The sequence below is a fragment of the Sorex fumeus genome, unplaced genomic scaffold (genome assembly GCF_029834395.1).
Source record: "Sorex fumeus unplaced genomic scaffold, SorFum_2.1 ptg000006l, whole genome shotgun sequence".
Lineage (NCBI taxonomy): Eukaryota > Metazoa > Chordata > Mammalia > Eulipotyphla > Soricidae > Sorex > Sorex fumeus.
In genome coordinates, this window is record NW_026606063.1 from 5063519 (window position 1) to 5088255 (window position 24737).

Here is a 24737-nt window from a genome sequence, read left to right on the forward strand (position 1 = left end):
TGCTTTGGAGTTTGGGTTCAGAAAGACTGGGGTTGGGAGCACCAATGCCATACCCAGCTGTACTTGGGCGCCTGTGGGAGGCCAGAGACTCTGTGTGTCTGCAGGGAATGATGTCTCTGACCATTCGAGCTGTTTCCCAGACCCTGGTTTTACTATTTTCAGTTTTTATTTGTTTTGGGGCCACACCCAGCAGGGCTCAGGACTTACTCTTGTTCTGAGCTCAGGGATCTTTCCTGGCAGGACTCTGGAGACTAGGAGCTGCTGGGGTGAGCACCCTGCTCGCTGGACTATCTCCTGGGCACTAGGGTTTTCTTTTTTTTTAACTGCATCTGACAGTGCTCAGGGACTGCGCCTGGCTCTGTGCTCACTCCTGGTGATGCTATAGGGACCATATGTGATGTCAGGGACTAAAGTTGCGTTGACCACATGTAAGGCAAGTGCCTCAATCTTTGGCAGGGGCCTCCCAATTTTAATCTTTTTTAGGGGCCACCTAGAGGTACCCAGGGGCCATGCAGGCGGTTGTGTTCTGGGGGCCACACGGTGGTGCCACGGAGCCAGCCCAGACTATTTGCCTCAGAAAGGTCTGTGCTCTTCCAGTTGAAACTATTTCCCTGACGGGAACTTCTCTTAACCTCCAGTTAAGGATGGTGTATTCTTTTGTGGTTCTGTTTTGTTTTTTTGGGCCACATTCCACCGTGCTCAGTGCTTATTCCTGCCTCTGCGCCCAGGGGTCGCTCCTGGTGGACTTGGGGGACACAAACCTTGGTTGACTGTGTGCAAGGCAGACACCCAACCCACTGTAATCTCTGCACCTGAGAATTGTGTGTTCTCTGTGTGGTCTAGTGAAGGGAAGTCATGCGGTTCCAAATAGGTCCCCTTCTCCCAAGTATTTGTGTTTTATCACATACTGTTTAAGAACTGGTAAAAAATTATTAGAGTCTAAGAATACTCCTCTGTTGTGTGATGGGTGACAAGGGTGAATTAAGCCTAGAAGAGGTTGATAGAAAATAGTTGAGAGAAAATCATTTGGGGGGGATGAAGGGGGGGGGGGAGAGGGGTACACTGGGTCACTGGGTGTTGGAACATTATATGACTGAAATTCAATCATGAACAACTTTGTCAATGTGTATGTCACTGTGATTCAATTAAAAAATAAATGCAGAAATTAAAATAAAAAAATCATCTGAACTAAGCTTATGGTGAATTGGGTAACAGATTCAGCAGATTCTGAGAGATAGTTGAAGGGTAGGGTGAGCGGAACTCAGGGTGTGTGTGTGTGCGTGTGTGTGTGTGTGTGGCCAGCCACATAGGCGCATAAGACCTATTGACATTCCAGACTTGTGTGTGTGTGTGTGTGTGTGTGTGTGTGTGTGTCTGGGTGTCTGGCCGGCCACATAGGCGCACAAGACCTATTGACATTCCAAACTCCACACAGACTGCTTACCACAATCGCATCATTTACAGATCATCTCCTTGGGCCTGGGGCAGTGTCCCCTGTGGGTCTAATAGTCGGGAAATGCTCCTGGGCTCTGGCCAGGTCCCTGGGGGTCAAGTCCAGTGCCTGGAGCTCGTGGTAGGATCCAGGGCGGCCCTCGGGGCCAGTGCTGCTCATGGGTGTGTGGCTTCCTCGGGCCATCTCACCCTCACGCAGGGCCCTTGATGGAGGCCAACGACTTTTCTAGCTCCAAAAAAGAAGCTTGAGATTTTTCCCTTCCTTCAACGTGTGTGTTGGTCGTGGGAGCAGGGACTTTTCTTGTTCTGTGCCATTCATACTCACGTGCATTTGACTTGTGTATTTCTCTATTGATCTTGCAACTAAATCATTTTTGCTGTCATTTATGGAGATTTTAATGGAGCAAGCGTGGTTTCTTGAGTCCCTTTTTCCTGTGTGTTCTTTTCGAACATTATCTGTATGTCAAGAAGAGAGCAGTTTTTAGCGTTGCTAAATTTTGAGAAGCACTGGAATAATAGGTAAAACTTCTTTGTTGGTCATAATGGAAGAATTTCTGTTCCTATGACTGTGACAAGGATGAATAAGAAGTAGTGAAAGATGCTGGAGAAGATTGGAATAGAGTTTTATTTTTATCGGCGCTCAGTGTTTTTGATATTTGTCTGTTTTATCACCCCTCCCACCCAAGAATACTCTCTTCTAGTGCTAGTATTACTGCAAGAGCCTCAGTGCCTTCATCATAAGGATAATTTTCTTCTTGAACGGCTTAGTTGCCATTTGCTTCTCGCCTTGAAAAGTTCTGGACTACTTTTTATCTTTTGTTTTTATTTATTTTTAAGAAGTTTTATTGGATCACCGTGAGATACAGTTACAAACTTGCATGATGCGTATCAGTCACACAGTGCTCGAGTACCCATCCCTCCACCAGTGGACATTTTTACCACCATTGTTCCCTGTGTCCCACCTGCCACCCCCACTTCCCCCCTGCCTCTCTGCAGGTACCATCCTTCTTACTATCCTTCTTAGTCTGTCTCTAATTTTGGGCATTATGGTTTGCAATACAGACCCTCAGAGGCCTTTGTGTTTGTGGACTGCTTTTTTTTTTTTTTTGCTTTTTGGGTCACACCTGGCGATGCACAGGGGTTACTCTTGGCTCTGCACTCAGGAATTACTCCTGGCGGTGCTTAGGGGACCCTATGGGATGCTGGGAATCAAACCCGGGTCGGCCGCGTGCAAGGCAAACGCCCTACTCCCTGTGCTATCGCTCCAGCCCTTGTGGACTGCTTTTTAAAATCTTTGATAGGGGCTGGAGCGATAGTACAGCAAGTAGCACATTTGCCATGCGTGCTGCAGACCTGGGTTTGTTCCCTGGCACCCTATTTGGTCTCCTGAGCACTGACAGGAGCAATCAATCCCTGAGCACAGAGCAGAAGTAAGGCCTCAGCGCCACCGGGTGTTGTCTGCAAACAAACATAAATCTTTGGGAAAATGGAAAAATTTCCATAGAAAAGGAAATTCGACTGTTACTTGGGAAGAACTCTCCAAATTGCTTCCTGCATTTTACTCCATGGCTTGGAGGCCAACCACAATACTAGGGGAAAAGGGAGCTCAGATAGAGAAGGGAGCACCAAATAAAGGTGTTGGGAGGATCCTCCCAGGATGGGAGAAGCATGCAGAAAGTAGACTATAGACTAAACATGATTGTTACCCATTGCCTCTTTTGCCAACCACAACACCCAATAAGAGAGAGAGAACAAAAGGGAATGCCCTGCCACAGAGGCAGGGTGGGATGGGGGATGGGGGTGGGAGGGATACTGGAATTCGTGGTGGTGGGAAATTGAGCACTGGTGGAGGGATGGGTGTTTGATCATTGTATAATTGAAACCCAAGCACAAAAATGTGTAAGTCTGCAACTGTACCTCATGATGTCTCACTATTAAAAATTTTTTTAATTACAAAAAAATCCCCAAACAAATTGCTTCCTGTTTAGGACTATGTAAATAACCTTTTTTTAGTAGTATTTCTTCTCATTTCCAGTGTGTTCAATCCTGGGATTGGGGCAGTAACTCCAGGCTGGAGCATGTTTTGCCTGGGTCCGAGTAGTGGGCACTGCTGGGAGAAGCCCATCCCCCCGCTTCTTAGGACGTGCTGTTCCCTGCCTCTCTGCCCAAATGTTGGTGCTTTAATAGTTCCCTTATTTTGCATATTATTTTTTTTGCGGGGGGGGGCACATCTGCCCACGCTCAGAGCTCGCAGGTGGGGTACCCAGGTGGTGATGGGGGTTGAGCCTGGTTTGGCCGGTGCATGGCACACACCCTGCTCACTTTCCCAGCACTCTGGCCCTGTTTACATACCATTAAGTAAAAACTGGGCTGGAGCGATAGCACAGCGGGTAGGGCGTTTGCCTTGCACGCCTCCGACCTGGCCGACTCAAGTTCGTTTCCTCCGCCCCTCTCGGAGAGCCCAGCAAGCTGCCGAGAGTATCTCGCCCGTCCGGCAAAGCCTGGCAAGCTACCCGTTTGGCATATTCGATATGCCAAACACAGTTACAAGTTTCACAATGTTACTGGGCCCGCTCAAGCAGATCGATAAACAATGGGAGGACAGTGACAGTGAAGTAAAAACTGGCAGTGATTTTTTTTTTTTTTTTTTTTTTTTTGCATCTTTGAGTACTTCTACACACTCACATTTTTGTTTTTGTTTTTGGGCCACACCTGGCGGTGCTCATGAATCACTCTTCGAGGTGCTCAGGGGACCAGATGGGATGCCTGGTTGGCTGTGTGCCAGGCAAGCGCCCTCCCGCTGTGTACTCTTGCTCCGGCCCTACGCATTCACATTTTTTATGTTACAATTTTTTTGGTCAGACTCTAAACTGTACTTAGGGGCTGGGGAGATAACCCAGTGGGCTGACTGCCTGCTTTTCATGCCCAGGTTTGATCCCTGCATTCATGGTCTCCTGAGTGCCTCTGGGAGTGAACCCCAAACAAACTTAACTTTTTGTGCTCTCTCATAGACACAGTGATGTTCCTTTTTTTCCTTTTTCCTGGTTTTGGGGGCCACCCTGGTGCCGCTTGTGCCCTTCTGTGTGAGGTGTTCAGAAGCCACTCCTGGGTTTGCTGTGGTAAAGATGGGTTGCAGAGATGTGCAGGAGAAGCCTGCCCCAGCCCCGGGACCTGACCCTGGCTCACTAGTATTGATTTTAATTTTCTCTTTTTGAATTCTTAAAATATTTTTGGCTTTTTGGGTCACACCCAGTGATACCCAGGGGAAACATATGGGATGTCCGGGATTGAACCCAGGTTGGCCATGTGCAAGGCAAACACCCTTCCCACTGTACTATCACTCCAACCCCACTAGTGCTGGTTTTAAAGAAAGTGTCATTAGCATCGGTTCTGGGATTTCAGTTCTTTTCATCTTGGATATTAATTTCCTAGGATATTAATTTACTATAGAAAACTAAGGAATAAAGCTTTCCCCCTCATTTACTAAAGTGCTCACAAGAGTCTTATTAATGGTTTTCACACTGACAGGACTGAGGCTTAAGCAGTACTGCAAGTTGCAAAGATGGATTTTCTTCCTTTTTTTTATAGCTGTTTTATTCAAGTATGATAAGTATGATTTATATGCTCTAAAGTTCACCTCCAGCTCAGTTTTTTCCCCCCTACCTCCCCAAACTCGGTGATGTTTAGAAATTATAGAGAGGCGTGCAGTCACTGTGTTCATTTGAAGGTACCACTCAGTCAATTCTCAAACCCAGACAATTTTGTTGTTGTTGTTTGTTTGTTTCAGGCCACAACTGATGGTGCTCAGGGCTTACTCCTTCTGGCTCTGTGCTCAGGGATCACCTGATGGGACTTGGGAGACCATATAGGGTGCTGAGGGCTGAACCCATGTTGCCTGTGTGTAAAGCAAATGCCCTGCCCTCGGGCTGGAGCGATAGCACAGCGGGGAGGGCGTTTGCCTTGCACGCAGCCAACATGGCCAACACAGGTTCGATTCCTGGCATCCCATATGGTCCCCTGAGCATCGCCAGGAGCAATTCCTGAGTGCATGAGCCAGGAGTAACCCCTGAGCATGGCCGGGTGTGACCCAAAAAGGAAAAAAAAAAGCCCTGCCCTGCTTACTGTATCTCTCCAACCCCTTAAGAACAGGCAGTTCTCCATCTGCCTTCCTCTCCACCCCCAACACACACACACACACACACACACACACACACTAAAACACTGTGCTTTACAAAATCGTTCAGGATGATTTGTTCCAGGCGTTCAGCATTCCAGCACTAATCCCACCACCACTGACACCTTCCTTCTACCATCTCCGCTTTCTCAACCACCCCTCAAGCCTGCCCGGTAGCAGGGCGATAGGAATTTATTTTGTATTGCTTATTGCCATTAAATGGCTAAGAGAATGATCACAAAGTTATTCCCATAGAAGAAAATTTGTGACAGTGGAGACCACGGGGACAGTAAGTCCTTGTCTGAGGTTTCCCTGAGCTGTTGTTGGCAAGGTAAGCTTCAGTGTTAGTGTTTCTGTTAGCCAAGACTGGCTGGCTTCTATGTTATAGCCCATCCAGTCTGGTCTGCTCCTGTCGGGACGTCAGTGTTTAGAGAGTTTAGAGCTGCTGTCCCAGAAAATACAGAATATTTAACTGGGCAGTTAGATATTTAACTGGCCATGTCTGCGGGGTCTTCCGTAAGCACAGGGAGGTGGTAGGAAGTTGCCCGCCCCTGACTCCAAGAAAGCTTGGAGTTTTTAGCCACAAACCCCGTGTACCTGGAGTTTTCGGCAGATTAGATTCTCTCTATGCTCAGTGCCGAGACGGGGAGTTCCCACCGGAGCTGTCCCATCCCCTTCTGCTGTTGTCCCGGAGGTCTCAGCTGGGACTGTGTATTTGAGAACTTTTTGGGGGTTACTTGATCTCTTTCAAGATTGATTTCTGAGTCTCTGGAACAGGGTCAGTAGGTGGTCTTATATGGCATAGTGGTGGGTCATGGGTAACCCAGGAAATTCTTTGTTTTTTTTTTTTTTTTTTGTCTCTGCAGTTTCATTTCTGGAAGTTTCTTTTATAAATGGGACTGGAAAAATGTAGCCTATTGTGTTCTTTCACTCAGCAGACTCTTTTTCTGAGGACCATTAGTAGCATATAACTACTAGGGTATGACTATGCCATAGTTTGTTTGTTCACTTACTAGTTGATGAGCATTCGGATTATTTCTATATTTGCTTCCTAGAAATAAAACCATGAACATTCTTTTTTTTTTTTTCTTTTTGGGTCACATCTGGCGATACACAGGGGTTACTCCTGGCTCTGCACTCAAGAATTGCTCCTGGCAATGCTCAGGGGACCATATGGGATGCTGGGAATCGAACCCAGTTCGGCTGTGTGCAAGGCAAACGCCCTCCTGCTGTGCTGTTGCTCCAGCCCCCCAAACCATGAACATTTTGTACAAGTGTTTATGTGAACCAGTTTTCACTTCTCTTTTTAGATGCTTGGAAATGGAATTACTGGGTCGTAGTATAAGTCTACATTTTAATTATTCCAGATGCTTGCTGAACTGTGTTTTTAAAGTGATGGTGTACCGTTTTATAGTCCAGCTGGAATGCGTTGCGTGTTCCAGTTTCTCCACATTCTGGCTTGTGTCTGTCATTCTCCATCTTTTTAATTTCAGCTATCCTGAGTAAGGTCGTACAACTTTATTGTGGTCGATAATTTTTTTCCTCTACTGACTCAATGATGTTGAGCAACTTTTCATATGGTTATTAGTCATTTGGGTATGTATTTTGAGTATGTCTTTTGAAATATCTGTTCATGTAGTTGACCCCAGTTTAAATTTGATCATTTTTTAAAAGTGAGTTGTAAGAGATTGTCTCTATTCTGACTACCTCATTTTTTTTTAAAGTATATGACCTGCAGAGATTTTCTCCCCTTGTTGGACTTAACTTTTTTTTTTTTTTTTTGCTTTTTGGGTCACACCCAGCGATGCACAGGGGTTACTCCTGGCTCTGCACTCAGAAATCACCCCTGGCAGTGCTCAGGGGATCATATGGGATGCTGGGAATTGAACCCGGGTCGGCCGCGTGCAAGGCAGACGCCCTGCCCGCTGTGCTATTGCTCCAGCCCCTGGACTTAAGTTTTAAAAGTGTTTATTGAAGAGGAAAAGAAGTTCTTTTTATCATTTTCACCTTCTGTGGATGAAACCATTGATGCATTGTTGAATTGATCTCTGCTATTACTTCCTGGGCTCTTCTTCACCAACAGACCACGTCTGCCTGAAGTTTTTTTTTTTTACTGTAGATGAAATGTTGGCCCCATTAGTTTATATATTGCCTCTGACTGGTTTTTCATTGCAGGACAACTGAGGAGTCGCTCCCTGAGACTGTATAGTCCGGAAAACCTAGAATATTGACCTCTTGGCTCCCAACAAAACGTAGTATTGATCTCTGTTTTAGAAATGTTACAACTTAGAGCCTGGAGTGACAGCACAGCGGGAAGGGCGTTTGCCTTGCACACGGCCGATCTGGGTTCGATTCCCAGCATCCCATATGGTCCCCTGAGCATCGCCAGGGGTAATTCCTGAGTGCAGAGCCAGGAGTAACCCCTGTGCATCGCCGGGTGTGACCCAAAAAGCAAAAAAAAAAAAAAAAAGAAAAGAAATGTTACTACTTAAACTCTTAGAGTTATGTCAGTGGTTGTGTTTGAGTCGATTTTTGTGTAAAATGAGGTACATTTTTGGGTATGCAGTTATTCTAATATCATCTGTTAAAAAGATTATCCTGTAAGTCATGTTAACTTTCTTTTCTTTGCTTTCAAGATTCTTGTTTCCTTTCCTTTCATCATATTCATTATAGAATATCTTGGTAGGGTCTTTTTGTGACTATTCTTCTTGGGGTTGTTGAGTTTCTTGGAACTAAAGACTAATACTTTTCAGGAAATATGAAAAGCTTTTGGCTCTTATTTTCTGCTCTCATCTCCTTTTTGAGTCTCCCACTAAATGCATTCTGGCCTTCATTGCCAACAGTTGTTCTGTTGGTTTTTGACCTTCAGTTCTTCAGATTGGAGAAGAATGTTATTTGATCTTTTATTCTCTTGATTTTTAAAAAATGTGATAGAAAATCTGCTTTGTAAGGCCACCCGGTGACTTTTTTTGGTTTTAATTATATAGTTCTCAATTCTAAAATATTTTCTTTTTTTTTTCTTTTTTCGTTTTCAATTTGATTCCTTTCAGTAGTTTTTATTGTTTTGTCGGTGTTTGTTATTTGTTTAGTAATCGTGTTTTCTTTGAACATACTTGCGGTAACAGTTTTGAAGTCTTTGCTACACCCAGTATCCGGTCCTATGTGAATACAATTTTTTTTCTTTAAACTGTTGTTCTGAGAATAGACCAGTTCCCTGTTTTTTCTGGCTTACAATTTTTTCTTGAAAGTGGGTTTCTAATAGTGTGTTATCCAACTCTGTTCTGACTGTAATTGTTCTTTAATTAGTAGTGGTGAATTATTACTTTTCTCAAATGAACTTCCACGGTCTCTCTCTGCAGAATCTTGTCTCTCTCATGGGTTGCTCCTGAGTACCTCCTCATTGCTCTTGTCTACCTTGATTTTTTTTCCCCTTCACCTCTGCCCCAGTGTGTGTGGCCGAATGCTCCATCCATGCTCGGCTGAGCACATGTTTGAGAGCACCTTTGAGGCTGGGACTGTCTGCCGGGGGAGTGTGTGATGTTTCAGGCTGTGCTTCCGGTCACGTCTTTGTTCAGCCCTGAGTGTGGCAGAGTTCTGGTTCAAGTGTGCGCCCGGCCTTGACTTTTCCTGCCTGTTCTCTCCCTCCTAATTAGCTGGGATTTTTGTGGTGCCTTTGGGGCTGCATGGGTCTCCGTTGCAGGTGTGTGCTGCCTCCTGGCCAGGGTTTTGTGGAAGGCATCCATTCTCTCCCGGGAGCCTGAGTCGATCCAGTTCCTCTTGGTGCTTTCTTTCTGCGGTCTCCTTGGACCACACTCCTAGGTAGTCTTCACACCGTTGCCGGCCTCCGGCTGCTGTCCTGCTCTGTTCCTCCCACACTCCAACAGCTGTGTGTCCGCTTTTCCATTTGCTGTGGGGTGTGAGTATTTCCCAGGAAAATGACATCGTTGCAAAGCCAAAGCCAAATGCTCTTTTTCTCCAGTTCACTCATGGTAACTTTTAAAAAAGACAAACGACAAGATGGCTAGATGAATCAACCGAGAGTTTAGATTTTCTAAATAGTCCGGGACGTTTGCCTTTACAGGGGTAGGTTAGAACGCTTCAGCCAAGGCTCTTTTACATGAATAGTTTGGTGATTCCCGTGTTTTTCCTTTGACTCGTGTGAAACCTTTGCCAGCACGGTACTTTTGCTTTGTAGACTTTCTTGATGAAAGTCTATGAAACAGGTACTGGAATCATGATCATTTGGTAGGTAAGGAAATACAATTCTAAGTCAGTAGCGTCTCCATGCTCTCAACGTTTTATGTGATGCACTTTTGACTTCTTGGTTTTCAGACTGTGTTAATTGCTCCTCCACCATTTCATAATTAGTTGCAGATTCTGTGATGCTCTTGGTATGTTTCCTCATGTAGCTCGTTAGTACCTGAGGTTAGGAGAGTTCCTAACAGTTTTCTTGAATTTGCACTGAAACTCATATATCTTTTTTTTCACATAGTCACTCGAATGGAAGCGCCCCTAGTTCATTCATGCAGTTTGAGCACAGTGATTAAGATTTGGAGAAAGACACCCCTTGGCAGCTTTCTCTGCCAGCTTCCTCTTTTTTTCTTATCCATAGATGCAGATTCTGCCCAAGAAGCCCCTGCATTGCAGAGGGACTGGAGATCTGTATGATCTGTTTATTTCGCAATTGACAAAAGGGTAAGGGGGGCCTTTAGGGGGGAGGCGCTTGGGTGCCCTGAATTTAGCATTTTGAAGCTGGGCTAACGTTTATTTGGGGATTACTTAAACCTAGTACTTAAAAAAGTCCTGTTGTGAATTTTGTTTGTCCTGCATTGCTTAAGTGTCAGGTTATCATATGAAAAAAAAGCATTTATTACGGTTGTGATTTTAAAAAAGATACGGATTAGAAGAAGCCAGGCTTTTCACACTTGTAAAATGACAAATCTGGGTTTGTTTAGAATATTAGGAATGTTCAATATATGTATATAAAATTTTACTACCATAAAAATTTTAAAAGATTTTGAAGCATCTTTCTCTATAGCCCATCATAGTTACTTTTTATTAATCTGCTCTGTTCCTTTTCCATAAATCTGTTGTCCTGTAGAGTGAAAAGGGGACTTGTGGATATGCCGTAAACATTCTGGGTTGGGTGTGGTGTCTTATTCTTGTGAGTAGTAGAAATTAATATCCACTTTCTTGAATTCAGTGTATACCAGACACAGTGAAGTTTGAATTGTACCTTCATTGTCCTGAATTTGTTTTTTAAGTGTAAGTGTAGTTGGTGAATCTTAAGGGAACCAAGATGAAGTTTTTAGGTTTTATTTGGCAGGTTTTTAGACTAAGTGTCAGAAATGGTGAAGATGAAGAGGATTAGAATGTGTGAGGAAGAGTTTAATGCTCTTTCGAAGTTGCAGAAAGATTGGGCAGACGATTGTAGCTTTGATGGGTAGTCGAGAGTCTTGATTTGGTGATGGTCCAATGGACTTTTTGTTTTGATAAATTATAACTGGTAGTAAAATAGTTTTACTTATGTAAAGAAGCCTTGTATATTTTGTCATTTTAAAAGATGATTTTAGCATTCTGTACCTGTTGCATTTTTTAACGGTCCTCTTTAATTCATTAAATTTATGAAGTTAATAATGTGTATTATACTTAACACTATTATTAAATTCCACTTTCGGAAGTGCCAACATGCAGCACATTGGAAAGCTATTTTTGTTCTTAAACTTCTTAAATGACTTTTTTCCTTTTTTTTTTTCTGTTTTCTTTAAGCCATAAGGATGAGTTTACCATTATTCCTGTACTGGTTGGAGCTCTGAGTGAGTCAAAAGAACAGGAATTCGGAAAACTCTTCAGTAAATATCTAGCGGATCCTAGTAATCTCTTTGTGGTTTCTTCCGATTTCTGCCATTGGGGTAAGTTCTAGATTTTAACGTATAGTAGACATTATTATATTCTATGGTTAAAGATATCTTTTCATTCCAGGCTCTGGTTTTTTAGTTCTTTATCATTTTTCTTGGAAAGTTTTACTTTAAGCATCAGTGTTTAAAAGTAAATAATTTTTTTTTTTGGTACGCTTTAAAAGAATCAGTTCAGTAGTGGATTTTATGGATACATTTTTTCCAAAGGCGACTGGTATTATTGGATTCACACTGTGAGGGCATTCTTTCTTAGCTATCTTAGTGGGGATAAAATCTTTAATCCCATTTCCTGGTAGAGAGGAGTGGTAGGTTCTCTGAAGTTAGTTTTTTTGTGAATAAAACAAATACTCTTTAGAATGTAGCTAAGCACTGCGGTGTTGAGACCTTTCCCACACTTCCTGTGTTGTAATTAGTCTTGTTTTCTTTCTTTTTTTCCCTCCTGGAGTGCTTAAGTTTTTATCATCAGTTGCTCTCAGCTGAGAGCTCCCCTCCAAATGTTGACTCTTAGCACTGTGATGATGGTTTAGCTTCATGATAACGGTTTGAGGACTCTGAAGTGAACTTTGTCATCGGGAGATTCACGGTGAATCTGTCAGAAAGGAGCGTGAGAGAGCCTTTTGGGTCCCTCTGATAGTAAACTTTGTTTTTTTAAAGAATCTTTTGGATACAGTTTGCTCTCCTTTATCCATTTTGAATTCTGTTCCTTTTATGATGTCTCTTTTACTCATTTATTTATTGGCGTAAGGATGCCAATCTCATTCTTTACTTATTTCTTTGATCATAGTGGAAAGTAGGGCACAGGAATATACATACATTTGAAGGTGAAGTTCAAGAAATGCCAGAAAAAAAAAACAAACATCCTCCCTGAGATTTCTGGGGCCCCGACCTTTACGTGTCTTTGCATCGATCGCCCCAGCAGATTTAACGTGTGTCTGGCCCTGTGAGGCCGCTGTCTTCTTCTCTTGAGATTTCCATTCATGAGACCAACCCTCCCTTATGGTAGAAATCAGTGCGTTTGTTTCAGGCGCTGTTTCCACAGCTGGAGCGACCTTCCTCCCTGGGGCTTTGGCGATGCCTGCAGACGTTTTCAGTGATCACAGACAGGGTGCGGGTGACAGGAGGGAATGCGTCCCCTTTGGGGAAGCTGCTCAGCAAACATTTTGCAGTGTCCCCACAGCAAACATTTTGCAGTGTCCCCACACCAAAGAATCCCTCCTCACTGAAACCCCAGTAGCACCAAGACGAGAAAGCCCAGGTTCGAGGTATGCCTGTCGCTTTGCTGCCATAGCCCGCTCTATCGGGTTCTTGAATATCGGATTATATTGGCTGGCTGGTGTTGCTATTTCAAAGGTTCTGATGGTGTTGTTGGGCCACACCTGGTTGTGTTCAAGTAATCAGGGCTTACTCCTGGTTCGGTCACTCCTAGTGGAACTTGGGGGACATCAGGTGAGAATGGGATTGAACCGGGGTCTGGTGCATTGCAGAGCAAGTGCCCTACCAACACTGGATTATCTCTCCGGCCCCACAAGCTACTTTTTCTGCAGATCGGCATATTATGTAGATCTGGGGGCTAGATAGATGCTTAAAAGCTCTTAGAAATTCTGAGGTTTGAGACTGTTCTTAAAAACGAAGGCGTCTTATTACTGAAAAGCAGGTGCTATTTTCTTTGATATTGTAAGTTTGCGTTAGCAATAAAGGAAGTTCAGTTATTTCAGAGTTAAAAAAAGTGTCGTAGTTGGGGCTGGAGAGAGTCCAGTGGGCAGGGTTCACGCAGCCAACCTGGGTTCGATCCCCAGCATCCCATACGGTTCCCCCGAGCCTTCCAGGAGTGATTCCCGAGTGCAGAGCCAAGAGGAACCCCTGAGCATCACTGAATGTGTCCCCAGAACAAAATTCTTGAAGCATATACCTTCTCTCTGTTATTTTCAAGACGCTTATTGAATAACATTTTATTACATTAGGATCTAAACCGTGTCCCTAGATGATTCTGAGTATCAGCTCTCCGTCTGGACTGCCACCACCTGCAAACACAACAGATTCACTCTAGATGCCAATAAGTTTCATTATACTGATCTTTTCTATGGAACCATCCTTTCTTATTTTTTTTTTTTTTTAGTGGATTATACAGCAAGTAAAACACAGCCTACTACTCTGTTTAAGTATATGTTGGGAGAAAATGAATTTTGTTCTATATTCTGCCTAATCTCAGTTTATTTAGTTCTTTTGAGCTCCCTGTTTCTTGAAAATTTTGGCAATTAAATTGTAGGATAGGATTTCTTGTGAATAATAAACTCAGAATTTCCAAAGTTACTAAATGTTAGCTATGGAAATTATCCAGAGACTTCCTTTAGAATTCTGGCTGGTGGTCTTGTAACAAAACTTGGCTGATACTCATTTTAAAAATGATCATTTTCATTAACAATACTCGTTGCCTATTTCATACTTAGGAGAGCACCTTTATTTTGGTTTAAAAATGTTATTTTCAGTTAGAGCCACACCTGGTAGTACTGAGTGACACTCCTTGCTCTGTGCATAGGCTCTCTCTCAGTGACCCAGGGACTGGATGGTGTCGGGGATTGTACCAGGGCTGGCCACGTACAAGGCAAGTCCCTCAGTTCCCCGTACTTAATGGCTCAGCACTTTGCTTTTCTCACTGAGAAATTTGGCGGAGGGTTCAGGGACAAGAAAAAGATAAATTGCATGTATGTTATTCCTAAATTGGAGGTTCTTATAAAATTCATGTTCTCTTTTATATGCTTACTGAAGTAACATGAATCATTGGCTGGTTATGGGTTTAATTTTCTTAGAAATTAAGTTTCATTTTTCACAAATCCATATTCTTGTGTCACCGGACATCTTTCCTGCTTAACAATCTTGGGAGCTTTGGGGAGAGATTTTGTAATCCGAAGGATTTTGCCTCATTCATTTTTTGTTAGCCATTGTTCATTAGAAGAAGGACTTTAAAAAATGAAGCATCATCTGTTTTAAAGATGTCCATCTTTTGCATTGCATTTAATTTTTATTTAGACTTGAAGGAGAGAGTTGACAGTTAAAAAATAGTAGAAAGTCGAAAAACACTCTCAAGCATAATTTTTTGAATAAGATAAACCAGTGGAGAGTTGACAGTCTTCTGTCTCCTCATTTAAATCCTTCTCCTGTTTAAATTTCACTTTCTGTATTTTATTTTGTTATTAGTCTTATCCATTTGAAAAGGCACTAGTTAGCCCTGGAAGCTGAGGTTTCCTAGGTAACACAGTGATTCCATCTCATTGCCCCTTGCCACAAGAGCTAAGTAAGAGGGCATTTGCTACGCTAATATTTGATTTTTATCATGGTTAAATTTATTTACCTGGTTTAGTATTTTGTAGTCTGGACCTATTTAGGTATTCTAGTAAGTAGACATGTCTTCCTGAGTTTTATATTTTTCTTCAGATTAATAGTGACCATTAATGTTGTTTTCTTGACTGTCCTGGTTTATATTTCCAGGTTTATCAAGAGCTTTCATTCATAGAAAATTATTATCTCATTCCTACTTTGGACAAACTTGCAGGCTATCGAATGTAGCCTGCCCACAGGGCAGAGTCTGGCAAACTCCCCGTGGCGTACCAAGTATGCCAAATACCAGTAACAATGATGGGTCTCATTCTCCTAAAGAGCCGTGAATATAATCTCAGGGCTAGGATGAAAGAGACGTTACTGGGGCCTGCTCAAGGCAATCGACGATTAACAGGATGATGAAATGAAAAAAAAAATGAAATTCATTCATAGAAATTGCAATTTCTAAGAATTTTCTAAACGAAACTGAATTTTTAGAAATTGAGGGGCTGGAGCAATAGCACAGCGGGTAGGGCGTTTGCCTTGCATGCAGCCGACCCGGGTTCGATTCCCAGCATTCCACATGGTCACCCGAGCACCGCTAGGAGTAATTCCTGAGTGCAGAGCCAGGAGTAACCCCTGAGCATCGCCGGGTGTGACCCAAAAAGCAAAAAAAAAGAAATTGATTCTTTTTTTAAATTCTTTATAAGCAGATTAGTGCTTCTATTTAATTTTCCTGTTTATGAGAATATAAGTACAAATCTATTAGTAATTTTATTTGATAAATGTTATTAAGTTACAAGTTCACTACACTTTTGGAATTTAACTTGTGAACTTAACATTTGTATAGGTTCATTTTTTTTTCACAAATATGTGCCAATGATTAAAACTGGCATTCTTAATTTTTATAAAATTTATTTATATCTCAGTATTCAGATCTTTTAGTATTTTTCAATGTATTCTTTCACTTTCTGTTCTTGGTGTCTTGGATATGAAATACTTTTTAAATAGTTAAGTTATTTAGAGTGTAAGTTGCACGGTAGCACGGTCCTCCCATTGTTCATCGATTTGCTCGAGTGGGCCCAGTAATGTCTCCATCGTGAGACTGGTTGTTACTGTGTTTGGCATATCGAATACGTCACGGGGAGCTTGCCAGGCTCTGCCGTGCGGGCGAGATACTCTGGGGAGCTTGCCAGGTTCTCCGAGAGGGGCGGAGGAATCGAACACGGGTCGGCCGGGCCGGCTGCGTGCAAGGCAAATGCCCTACCGCTGTGCTAAAATATATCTTATCCAAGCCTTCATCTTTATTTTCTCAAACTTTTGTACATATTGATTTCATGTCAATTAGTTTTTTTAATCTTTTGCAAGTTTGAGAGAAAGCAAATACTTTCACAGTATAACTGAGATTTCTAATGGACTGTTGCATTTTGTGTATAAAAATGTTTCCCTTATTTGATGTGACGTAGATAATATTTCCTCTAGGAATATGCTTTTTCTTGGTGGTGATTTCAGTTATGAATACCCTTAGTTTAGGTCCTCAGTGTAATGAATCTCACAGTTTCTCGTGAGGCTGAAGTCAAGTCTCTGAAAACATTGGAACACGAACATAAACTCTTAGAGTGACTAACAATATAGTTTTCACTGGACTTATGCCAGAATATCTGTCCTACTGACTCATCTCCGGGAACTTCATAGATCAGCTTTCCAAACCCATTGTTTATTCCTTCAGCTTAGTGGACAGCGAATCGGTTGAGGTATTGACATATTTTTTGTTTCGAGGTCCTTCAACAAGTAGCATTGGTTCTTGTACCATCCATCGTTACCGTCTGTCCTCATGAGTTGGTTGTTGTGTGTTAAACAGACATCCCCGGAGCTTGCTTATTCTCCACACGCTGTGAATCCACTCATTAATCACCAGTCACCTTTGGAGATGGGAAAATTACTTACCTGTATTTCTTTTTCTCAGAAAGCGTGCTCTGGAATGGATTCACAAATGAGCTACCCTCCTTCCCTCAAAGAGTAAGGTTTCTGCTTTACAGGATTTTTTCCTTGGGTTATTTTTCCTCTCATCTTTTGAATTTGAAAGAACTGAGGGAAGGCACCTGAAGAAACTACTGACACGCTCAGTAGGGGAGTTCCAAAGCTGGTGCTGCCCCTAGGGGCAGTGTCAGTGGCTCTTAAAGCTAGGAAGCTCATACTTGGAGTTGAAACAGGGGCTCAAAGAATCCATTTTCCCAGTGTACCTTCTGAAAGGATAAGTTTCAGGTAAGTAATTTTCTCTTACTATGTGCTATGCTCTATTCATACTTTTAAAAAGTCCACAAGCCCAGAGCTCCAGGTACATAGGAACGACATTGGTTCACAGAGTAGATGTGTAAGCTCGACTGAATGCCACGTTGTCAAACAAGCCTATGCCTGTTCAGCCCATGAGGTCCAGGAAATCATATTGTACTGTAAATCATCAGCCGATGACCAAAGGTGCGGTTTTGCTCAGTGTATTGTGCTAGTGCTCTCATTTTCTTATTGCAGTTATGATCAACTTACTATTATTATCTTTTTTTTTAGTAATAAGAAATGAAGCTGTTTTGAATTCACATTCCCAGTGGTGCTTGCACTGAAGTTGTGTGTGTGCCCGCACTGTGCATACTTGCGTGTAGGCTAGGACGATGGCAGCTATTTATTTCAAGTCAGAGGTTTTCTAATGTGTTTGGATGGCTCAAGTCCTTAAAAATCTGTTTATGAGAATTCTTGAGGCAGCTTGAGTCGTTAATAAGTAAGATATTTTTCCATCATATTATTACAACCTTTCCATACGTCGCTCTCTCCAGTATGGATTTTTACCTTCTTCCCTGGAACATTTCTTTGAGCTCATTCCCTGTTCCCGTTCAGTTCTTGTGTAGACGTGAGGCGTGAGGGGCGCTGAAAAGCAGAAAGAGTTGAAGTAGAAATTCCGCACCCAGGATTCTCACCCTTTGTTCCAGTGCCTTTTCTATGTATTTCGTTATTTTTACACAATAATGCACCGATACAGTATTTCAGAGTATTTTATGTGCCTTCCTCTTCAAAGGTCGTTTTCAAGCGAAAGTTATCTTGAAAATGATCCCTAAGACCAAGACAGCTTTTTGCAAGATAGTTACACTTTTTAGTTAGGATCTGGCAGGGCTGATGTCAACTTGGAAATGAGGAGAAGGAAGGCTGAGGGGCAGATGGCTGTCCCTCAGAGTCCGCGGTCTTCTCTGTTCCCTGAGAGGGCCTTGGCACGGGGATCATTGACAGCTAAAACCAACGGCTCCTTCTAGAAGCAGTGAAAAGAATCCATTAGTGTAAATCCGAAGCTGCTCAGGTTTAGAAAATTAGTATCTTGATTTTCTTCCCAGGGAGTGACTCTTACTACAGTGATAACCAGATTTTTCTGGTGTCAGATTATTTAATTGTTGATTTCACAAAAGAGTTGGGCAGCTTTGCCACTAGGGCCCCCCCCCCCCCCCCCCCGCGCCATCTCCCCAGCCCCAGTTGAAAAAACAAACAGACCCACAAAACAACGAATATTTGAAGTAGAAGTTCCGCACCCAGTAAATTGAATCAGTAAGTTACCGTGATAGGTTTGAGATTTGACTTGGAGTCTTCTGGCAACCAGTCACCTGCCAAATAGGACAACTTGGGCCAGTTCCGTAGTTTTCATTAGTAGAATGTATACACATTCCTTAAGAAAAAGCTATTCTACCTAACTCTTAAGTTTTGAGTGACATATCTGATGAAGTACTTAACATAGGGCATTGATTGATTAAGAATTTTGTGTGTGTGATGATGGTAATGAATCTTAAAGTCGTGACACCATGCAGTAATTGTTAATGTTTGTCAAAAACGTTTTATTCGAAATGTAGTTAATTGTCTTAGAATTCTATTGCTTGGTTCTAGGAAATCTTGAACTGTACGATGCAGTATTCATTTAATAATGGCTAGATGGCAGTGTAAGAACTGCCACATCAAGTAACTGTAGATATTAATAAATGTGATAAGTTAAATTTTGAATTATTAAGGAAACTGGTATCTTGGAGAAAGATGACTGTCAGGGATGGTCAGTATCAACGTGTAAACAAAGTTTAATCATGCAGTGATGCGTGATTCCCCCCCCTCTCCAGCCCCGGGAACTTTAAAGGGATTTGATAAGTTTGACCTGCTTAATCTTTATAAAATGGTATTTCTAGTAAGATGAAGAATACTTAACATTTATTTCAAGTTTCAGCCAAAGAACCCAATATACTTAGATGTAAGGATAACAAATTAGACACATAAACTTTGCTCTTAAAATGAAGTAGAAGACACACTAAGTGTGTACACGATTGGGATATACCTGTTCTTTCAGAAGCACATTTTGGCGAACTTTTAAAATAGAAAATGTCATGAATTTTTGAAAATACAGGCATTGCTGATAGTGTTAGATGCTCCTGTATTTCAGATACAGCATAATCAGTTGAAAATTTGCAATTAGCAATGAGTCTGCCTAACACTTGATTTTCATTTAGCTATAGTGGGAGCAAAATTTATTTCCTGAGACTTTTGTTTTCTGTCTTCTTTTTAATCTTCCATTTTACCCCTTGTTCTTTAGATAATAGCTAAATATTGAGTCTTCTGTTGTACCCTTACTGAGATTTTATGTCAGGGCAGGACTACTTAGTATATTTGTCTTTTTGTACTTCCTGTTGACATTGCATAAGGCATTGTACTTAACTGCTTCCTAATAGAAACTTTTGGGAAAATGCAATAATTTTTAAAAAATCAAGATATTAAAATCTCAAGCACATGTATCTCTGACCTACACATTTTTTTTAAAAAGAGATCGATTCTTTGCATTTGTACAGCAAAATCTAAGCTTTCATTGATTTGTTACATTGAGATTCTTTCCTTAAGGCATATTTTCTTGACTATATTCTTCGGGTTTATTTCCATTATAGATTGATATGATATGTTTAACAATGCTTCTAACTTTTAAGTTGTTTTGTTTCCTTAGTCTTTTGTATTGCTCGTGACTTTAAGGTTTTACAGTTGGAAATAGTTTTTAACATCATAAAACACTGGTGATATATCATTTCTTCATTACCTTCCCAAATATGCCTTTAATTTTTATGTACAAGGGCTCTTGGGAATGATTCTCTCAGAGGCGTAAGCTCTGCTTTGCCTTCCATGAGAACTGAAATTATTTGTAAGCGTTTGCTTTCTTTTTTAGCTTCTAATTTTTCCCTATTTTATTTTGTACATGATATTTGTTTCAAGGTCAAAGGTTCCGTTACAGTTACTATGATGAATCCCAGGGGGAGATATATAGATCGATTGAACATCTAGATAAAATGGTAAGTCCTTCAGGTGTGGGATTTTAATGCTGTAAGGTTTTTTCTTTCATTTCAGATTAGTGGTTTGGAACTTTTAATCTGTTGACATAAACAATGGACTAATAATTCTTTCCCTGCCTTATAATGTACAGAATATAGTCGGTAAAGATGTGAATGTTTAGTATAAGTCTAACCTGTACGATTAGCAGAAATTTCCTTCACCTTAATTTAGATTCATTAGGCTGAATAATTAGATACGGATTTCGAATGCTTCTTTTGTGGGGGCTCTACTTCCAGGACACACATCACACTTAGGCTGTGCTGCTTGTGAAGCAGAAACGGTGAAGCAAATCTTAGTTGATTATTTAATTCGGTTTTCAGCCATTTGGGTTTTTCTTCAGGGGAAGTTCAGTTTGGTTGGAAATACAGAATTGAAGAAAAGGGGTTGTGTTCTCACTTAGCCCAGGAGCCGGTCCAGCTGACCGAGCTGTCTCTCTTTGGAGCGGTGTGTAGGCGCGGAACTGGCTTTTGATTTTTGAAGACGCATGGGAGGTTTTTGTCATCGCTAAGGAATAGGATATCTGGGAGCAGGTAGAGCTGTTTTGGAGACCCTGTGGACACAGGGTTCCCCTTCAGGGGTGCCTAACAGCAGGGGGAGAGCTCCCAGATGCAGGGGAGAAAGGGTGATGGGGAGTACCTGAGATGCAGGGGGGAGGAGCAGGAGGATGCAGGGGAAAGGGTCAGGATGGGAGAGCCCGAGATGCAGGGGGGAAGGGATGATGGGAAGAGCCCGAGATGCAGGAGAGAGGGTCAGGAGGGGGGAGGACCCGAGATGCAGGGGAGAGGGCAGGATGGCAGAGCCCGAGATGCAGGGGAGAGGGTCAGGATGGCAGAGCCCGAGATGCAGGGGAGAGGGTCAGGATGGGAGAGCCCAAGATGCACTCGCTGTCTCACCTCAGGGCTTTGCTTAGCCCTCACCTTCCCAGTGATGCCCACGGACCCCTTTCTAATTTCACACCCCGCGTCTTGCCCTTTTAATGCCCAATCCACCTTGCCCTGTTCTACTTGTCTTTTGGCAAAATAACTAAGTTACCTTAGGAATGCAGTTTTGTTAGTTTTGGTATTTTTGTTTTGTTCAAAATAAGAGTCAAAATACTTAGTACGGAAGTTAGGACATAAGTAAATGCTCAATAAATGTTTCTCAAATAAATGGTCTTCTCTATGGTCTTTTTAGATAATCAAATGAATACCCTAACGTGAAAAAGAAATAAATGGCATTTGATATGGTCAGCTTTATTATTAATCTAATTGATAATATAAGTATCTGTTGGCAGACACATGCAGTAGAAGCTTATATGTGGTATCATTGATAGGAGCTACATGTGATGTTTGCTCTTTACTTGGGACTCAGTCCGTTAAGCTGCAAGTGTTGGGTCACTTGATTTTCCAAAATGGTGACTAGTTCTTAAAGTGGCAAACTAAAGTAAGTGCACAAAGACTTAAGTTGTCATTCCTTCACTTTATCTGATAGCTCCTTTCTTGGGCAATCTGTATTGAAATCACGTATAACTTACCTGTATTTGCCCATGAAATGGAGTTAAAGTGTAGATGATGATGATGATGATTTAAAAATTTATTCTTGTCTTTGGGCCACACTTGGGGATGTCCAGGAGTCACTCCTGGCTCTGATCTCAGAAATCAGTCCTGGGGGTGCTTGGGAGACCGTCTAGGCTGCTGCGGACCCAGGTTGGCTGTGTGCAAGGCAAGGGGCCTCCCGGCTGTACTCTCGCTGTGGCCCCGAGTACAGATCATTTGGGCTCCAGCTTCACGGAGATACGAAGACCAGTCCTGGTGTGAGACTGCCCTGTGCTGTGTCAGCTTCCCGGGACTGCAGCCACTGCATCTCTGAATCCCGTGGACAGCCCCTCCAAAAGTAGGCTCTGGTTCCCAGAATGTCCCTTCTTCTCCCCCTTACCCCTCCCTGTCTACTCCTCCACAGTGGGATTTGGCTCCTTGTCCATTTCCAGTCACTTGTCAGCGGTTTTTCTCTCTTTCTCTCCCTATAGTGGGTCAGTGGATGCATGGATAGGGACATAGTGAGAAATGAAGTTAGAGAATCCAGGCCCTTGAAAGGATATTAAATAGTAGAATGGTGATAGTTCAGCTGGTGGTAGTGTTTAGCTAGTGGGTTAGAGAGAGGCCGGTGGGGGGGAGGGATGAATAGATTTGTGAGAAATGGTAATGTAGACAGTGGATGGGGTGGTGATGGCGCAGAGGAGTGCATGCAGTATAGTTAGAAGACAAATTGCTGACTTCACTTGGAGGTTGAGCTTGTGGGAAAAGAAATACTGAAGCATGATTTCTGTAAGTCCGTTCCCCCCCCCCCCCCCCACTATACCCAGAGATGCTCAGGGATCACTCCTGCCTCCCCACTCAGGAAATACCCCTGGCAGTGCGCAGGGGACCATATGGGATGCTGGGGATCGAACCCAGGTTGACCATGAACAAGCCAAATGCCCTACCTTCTGTACCATCACTCTGGCCTATAAAGATGATTCCTGAGTGTCTGGCTATGGCTACTTCTCAGGTACCCCTGGACCCAACGGAAGCTAGAAGCAGACTTGAGAGGAATTACAAAGATCATGAATCCTACTAAGGAGAGGTTATATTGGCTTTTTGCTCTGAAGTGTCCAAGGGAAGATGTCAGGCAAATAGGCGTATGAATTTTAAGTGCTTTTGCAGCCCTAGACTCTGGTGGAGATGTGCACTAAGGATCAGACTTGCTCTCATAGAAATCTTAAGTCCAGTTGGAGGGATGCAGTTTTGTTTCTCTTATGCTGATGAGGGGGAGGCATTTCTTCCCTCGAAGAGGTAAGTATGTGTGTATGCATATACATGTAGATATATATGTAGACATACATATATATGTTTTAAATAGTCATGTATATATGCTATACAGAGAACATTTAAAAGGGTTATGAAGTAAAAATATTCGAGATTGTTTTAGTCTCTTAGTCTGATTGGGGACGTGTAAGGGAGGGACATGCTATAAATGTGTTGATGATAAAAAGATCTTAGTGAGAAGACATTATAAGGCAGAAAACACTGTCCGTGCAAATGACGGGAAAGAGGCTGGTATGTTAGAAGAAAAGAAAAACGGCCAGAGTTGACGGGCATGATGGAGAAGGGTAAGAGGTGGGCAGGAATCGGATCCTGTAGGGCTTTGTAATTTAGGGGGAGAAATTTATGTTAGTACAGTTGGAAATGGTGGGGTTACACATATTTTTAAGGTCTTGCTGGCAAGTTGGATAGAGGATAGATTGGAGGAATAAGAACTGGGCGTGGGCAGTTATTTGTGGGAGAGATGACACAGGAACTTGGACTGAGATTGGGATTAGTGGAGATTGGATGAGCTGCGTAGAGGAGAGATTTGGGTTGGAGTCAGTCAGGTCCTTTTCGTCATGGAGATGGTCGGTGAAGGTGGGTGTCGGTGAGTGTTGGCTGCAGTCATCCTCAGCCCTGTCTTCACACCCAAAATCCACTTGTGCAGTTTTTTCCAAAATAGACAAAATAGACTGTCCCTACTTGTGCCTGGGGTCAGCCACGTTTAGTGATTCCTGAACACGAGCCTTGTAGGCGAATATGAACTATTCTACTAAGGTCTCTTACCCACTGAAATCTGACAGAATTTCTTACTCTCCTTTTCTCCCCGTGTCTGCCTTTTTCTTTCCATTGTTCTGATTTATTTTGGTTTTGGACCATACCCACTGGTGCTTGGGTGGTGCAACTCCCAGATCCGAGATCCAGGGCTGTGTGGTGCCCGGCACGAATCTGGGACATACTGCACTGCATGCGAAGCGGGAATTAGAAATTGATTCGAAATTGATCAGTTGGTGCTTAGAGCGCCAGGGAGATGTTTGCTTTACAACACCTGTTCTCTGGTGCTCTTCATTTCAGAGCCTCCTTTGCACGATCACGGTGAAATACTTTTATATTCTTTGTTTTTCTGTGTTTTATTATAAACATCCACACTTACCAGTTCTTTTAGCCTTTTACCTCTGTTGATAGTCAGTTTCTATCTGGAGGACTGTGATCGTGTAGATAGACGTTGGTTTCTTACTTTGAGACAGAGCAGAAAAACATGATTAGCAAGATTTGGGGCTGGGGTGTTTGAATCACACTCGGTGTTCAGGGGTGATTCCTGACTGTGCTCAGGAGTGACCCCTGGTGTTCTTGGTTTCATATGTGGTGTCAGGGATAGAACCAATAGCATGGTTCTTGTAACTTCTGATACTGCTATGTGCTTTTTTCTGCTCTAGGTTCAAAAAGTGTAAGTAGAAGTAGTAAACTAGTAAGTAAGCTTTAGGCTGACTACTAACTGTGCATCTGACTTACCTTACTTTAGATGTCCAACTTCAACTAAACCATACATTAAAAAGTCCTATGTTTTTATGCTTGAAATACAATTTCTGAGTAAATATTGAGTGTTTGCTTCATGTTGTATTATACTTGGATTTGGGTATAATTACCGTAAATGAAAACATTTCT

General features: G+C 42.5%; 1 protein-coding gene across 2 annotated transcripts in view; it reads left to right on the top strand.

The window, feature by feature from the left end:
• MEMO1 (mediator of cell motility 1) overlaps nucleotides 1-24737 on the top strand; it is a 110999-nt gene that overhangs the window by 78952 nt on the left and 7310 nt on the right. For both annotated transcript variants that reach the window (XM_056127131.1, XM_056127141.1), the window contains exons 7-8: nucleotides 11396-11538; nucleotides 20134-20210. In XM_056127131.1, the coding sequence (XP_055983106.1) occupies nucleotides 11396-11538; nucleotides 20134-20210 (220 nt within the window). The remainder of the gene's footprint in view (nucleotides 1-11395; nucleotides 11539-20133; nucleotides 20211-24737) is intronic.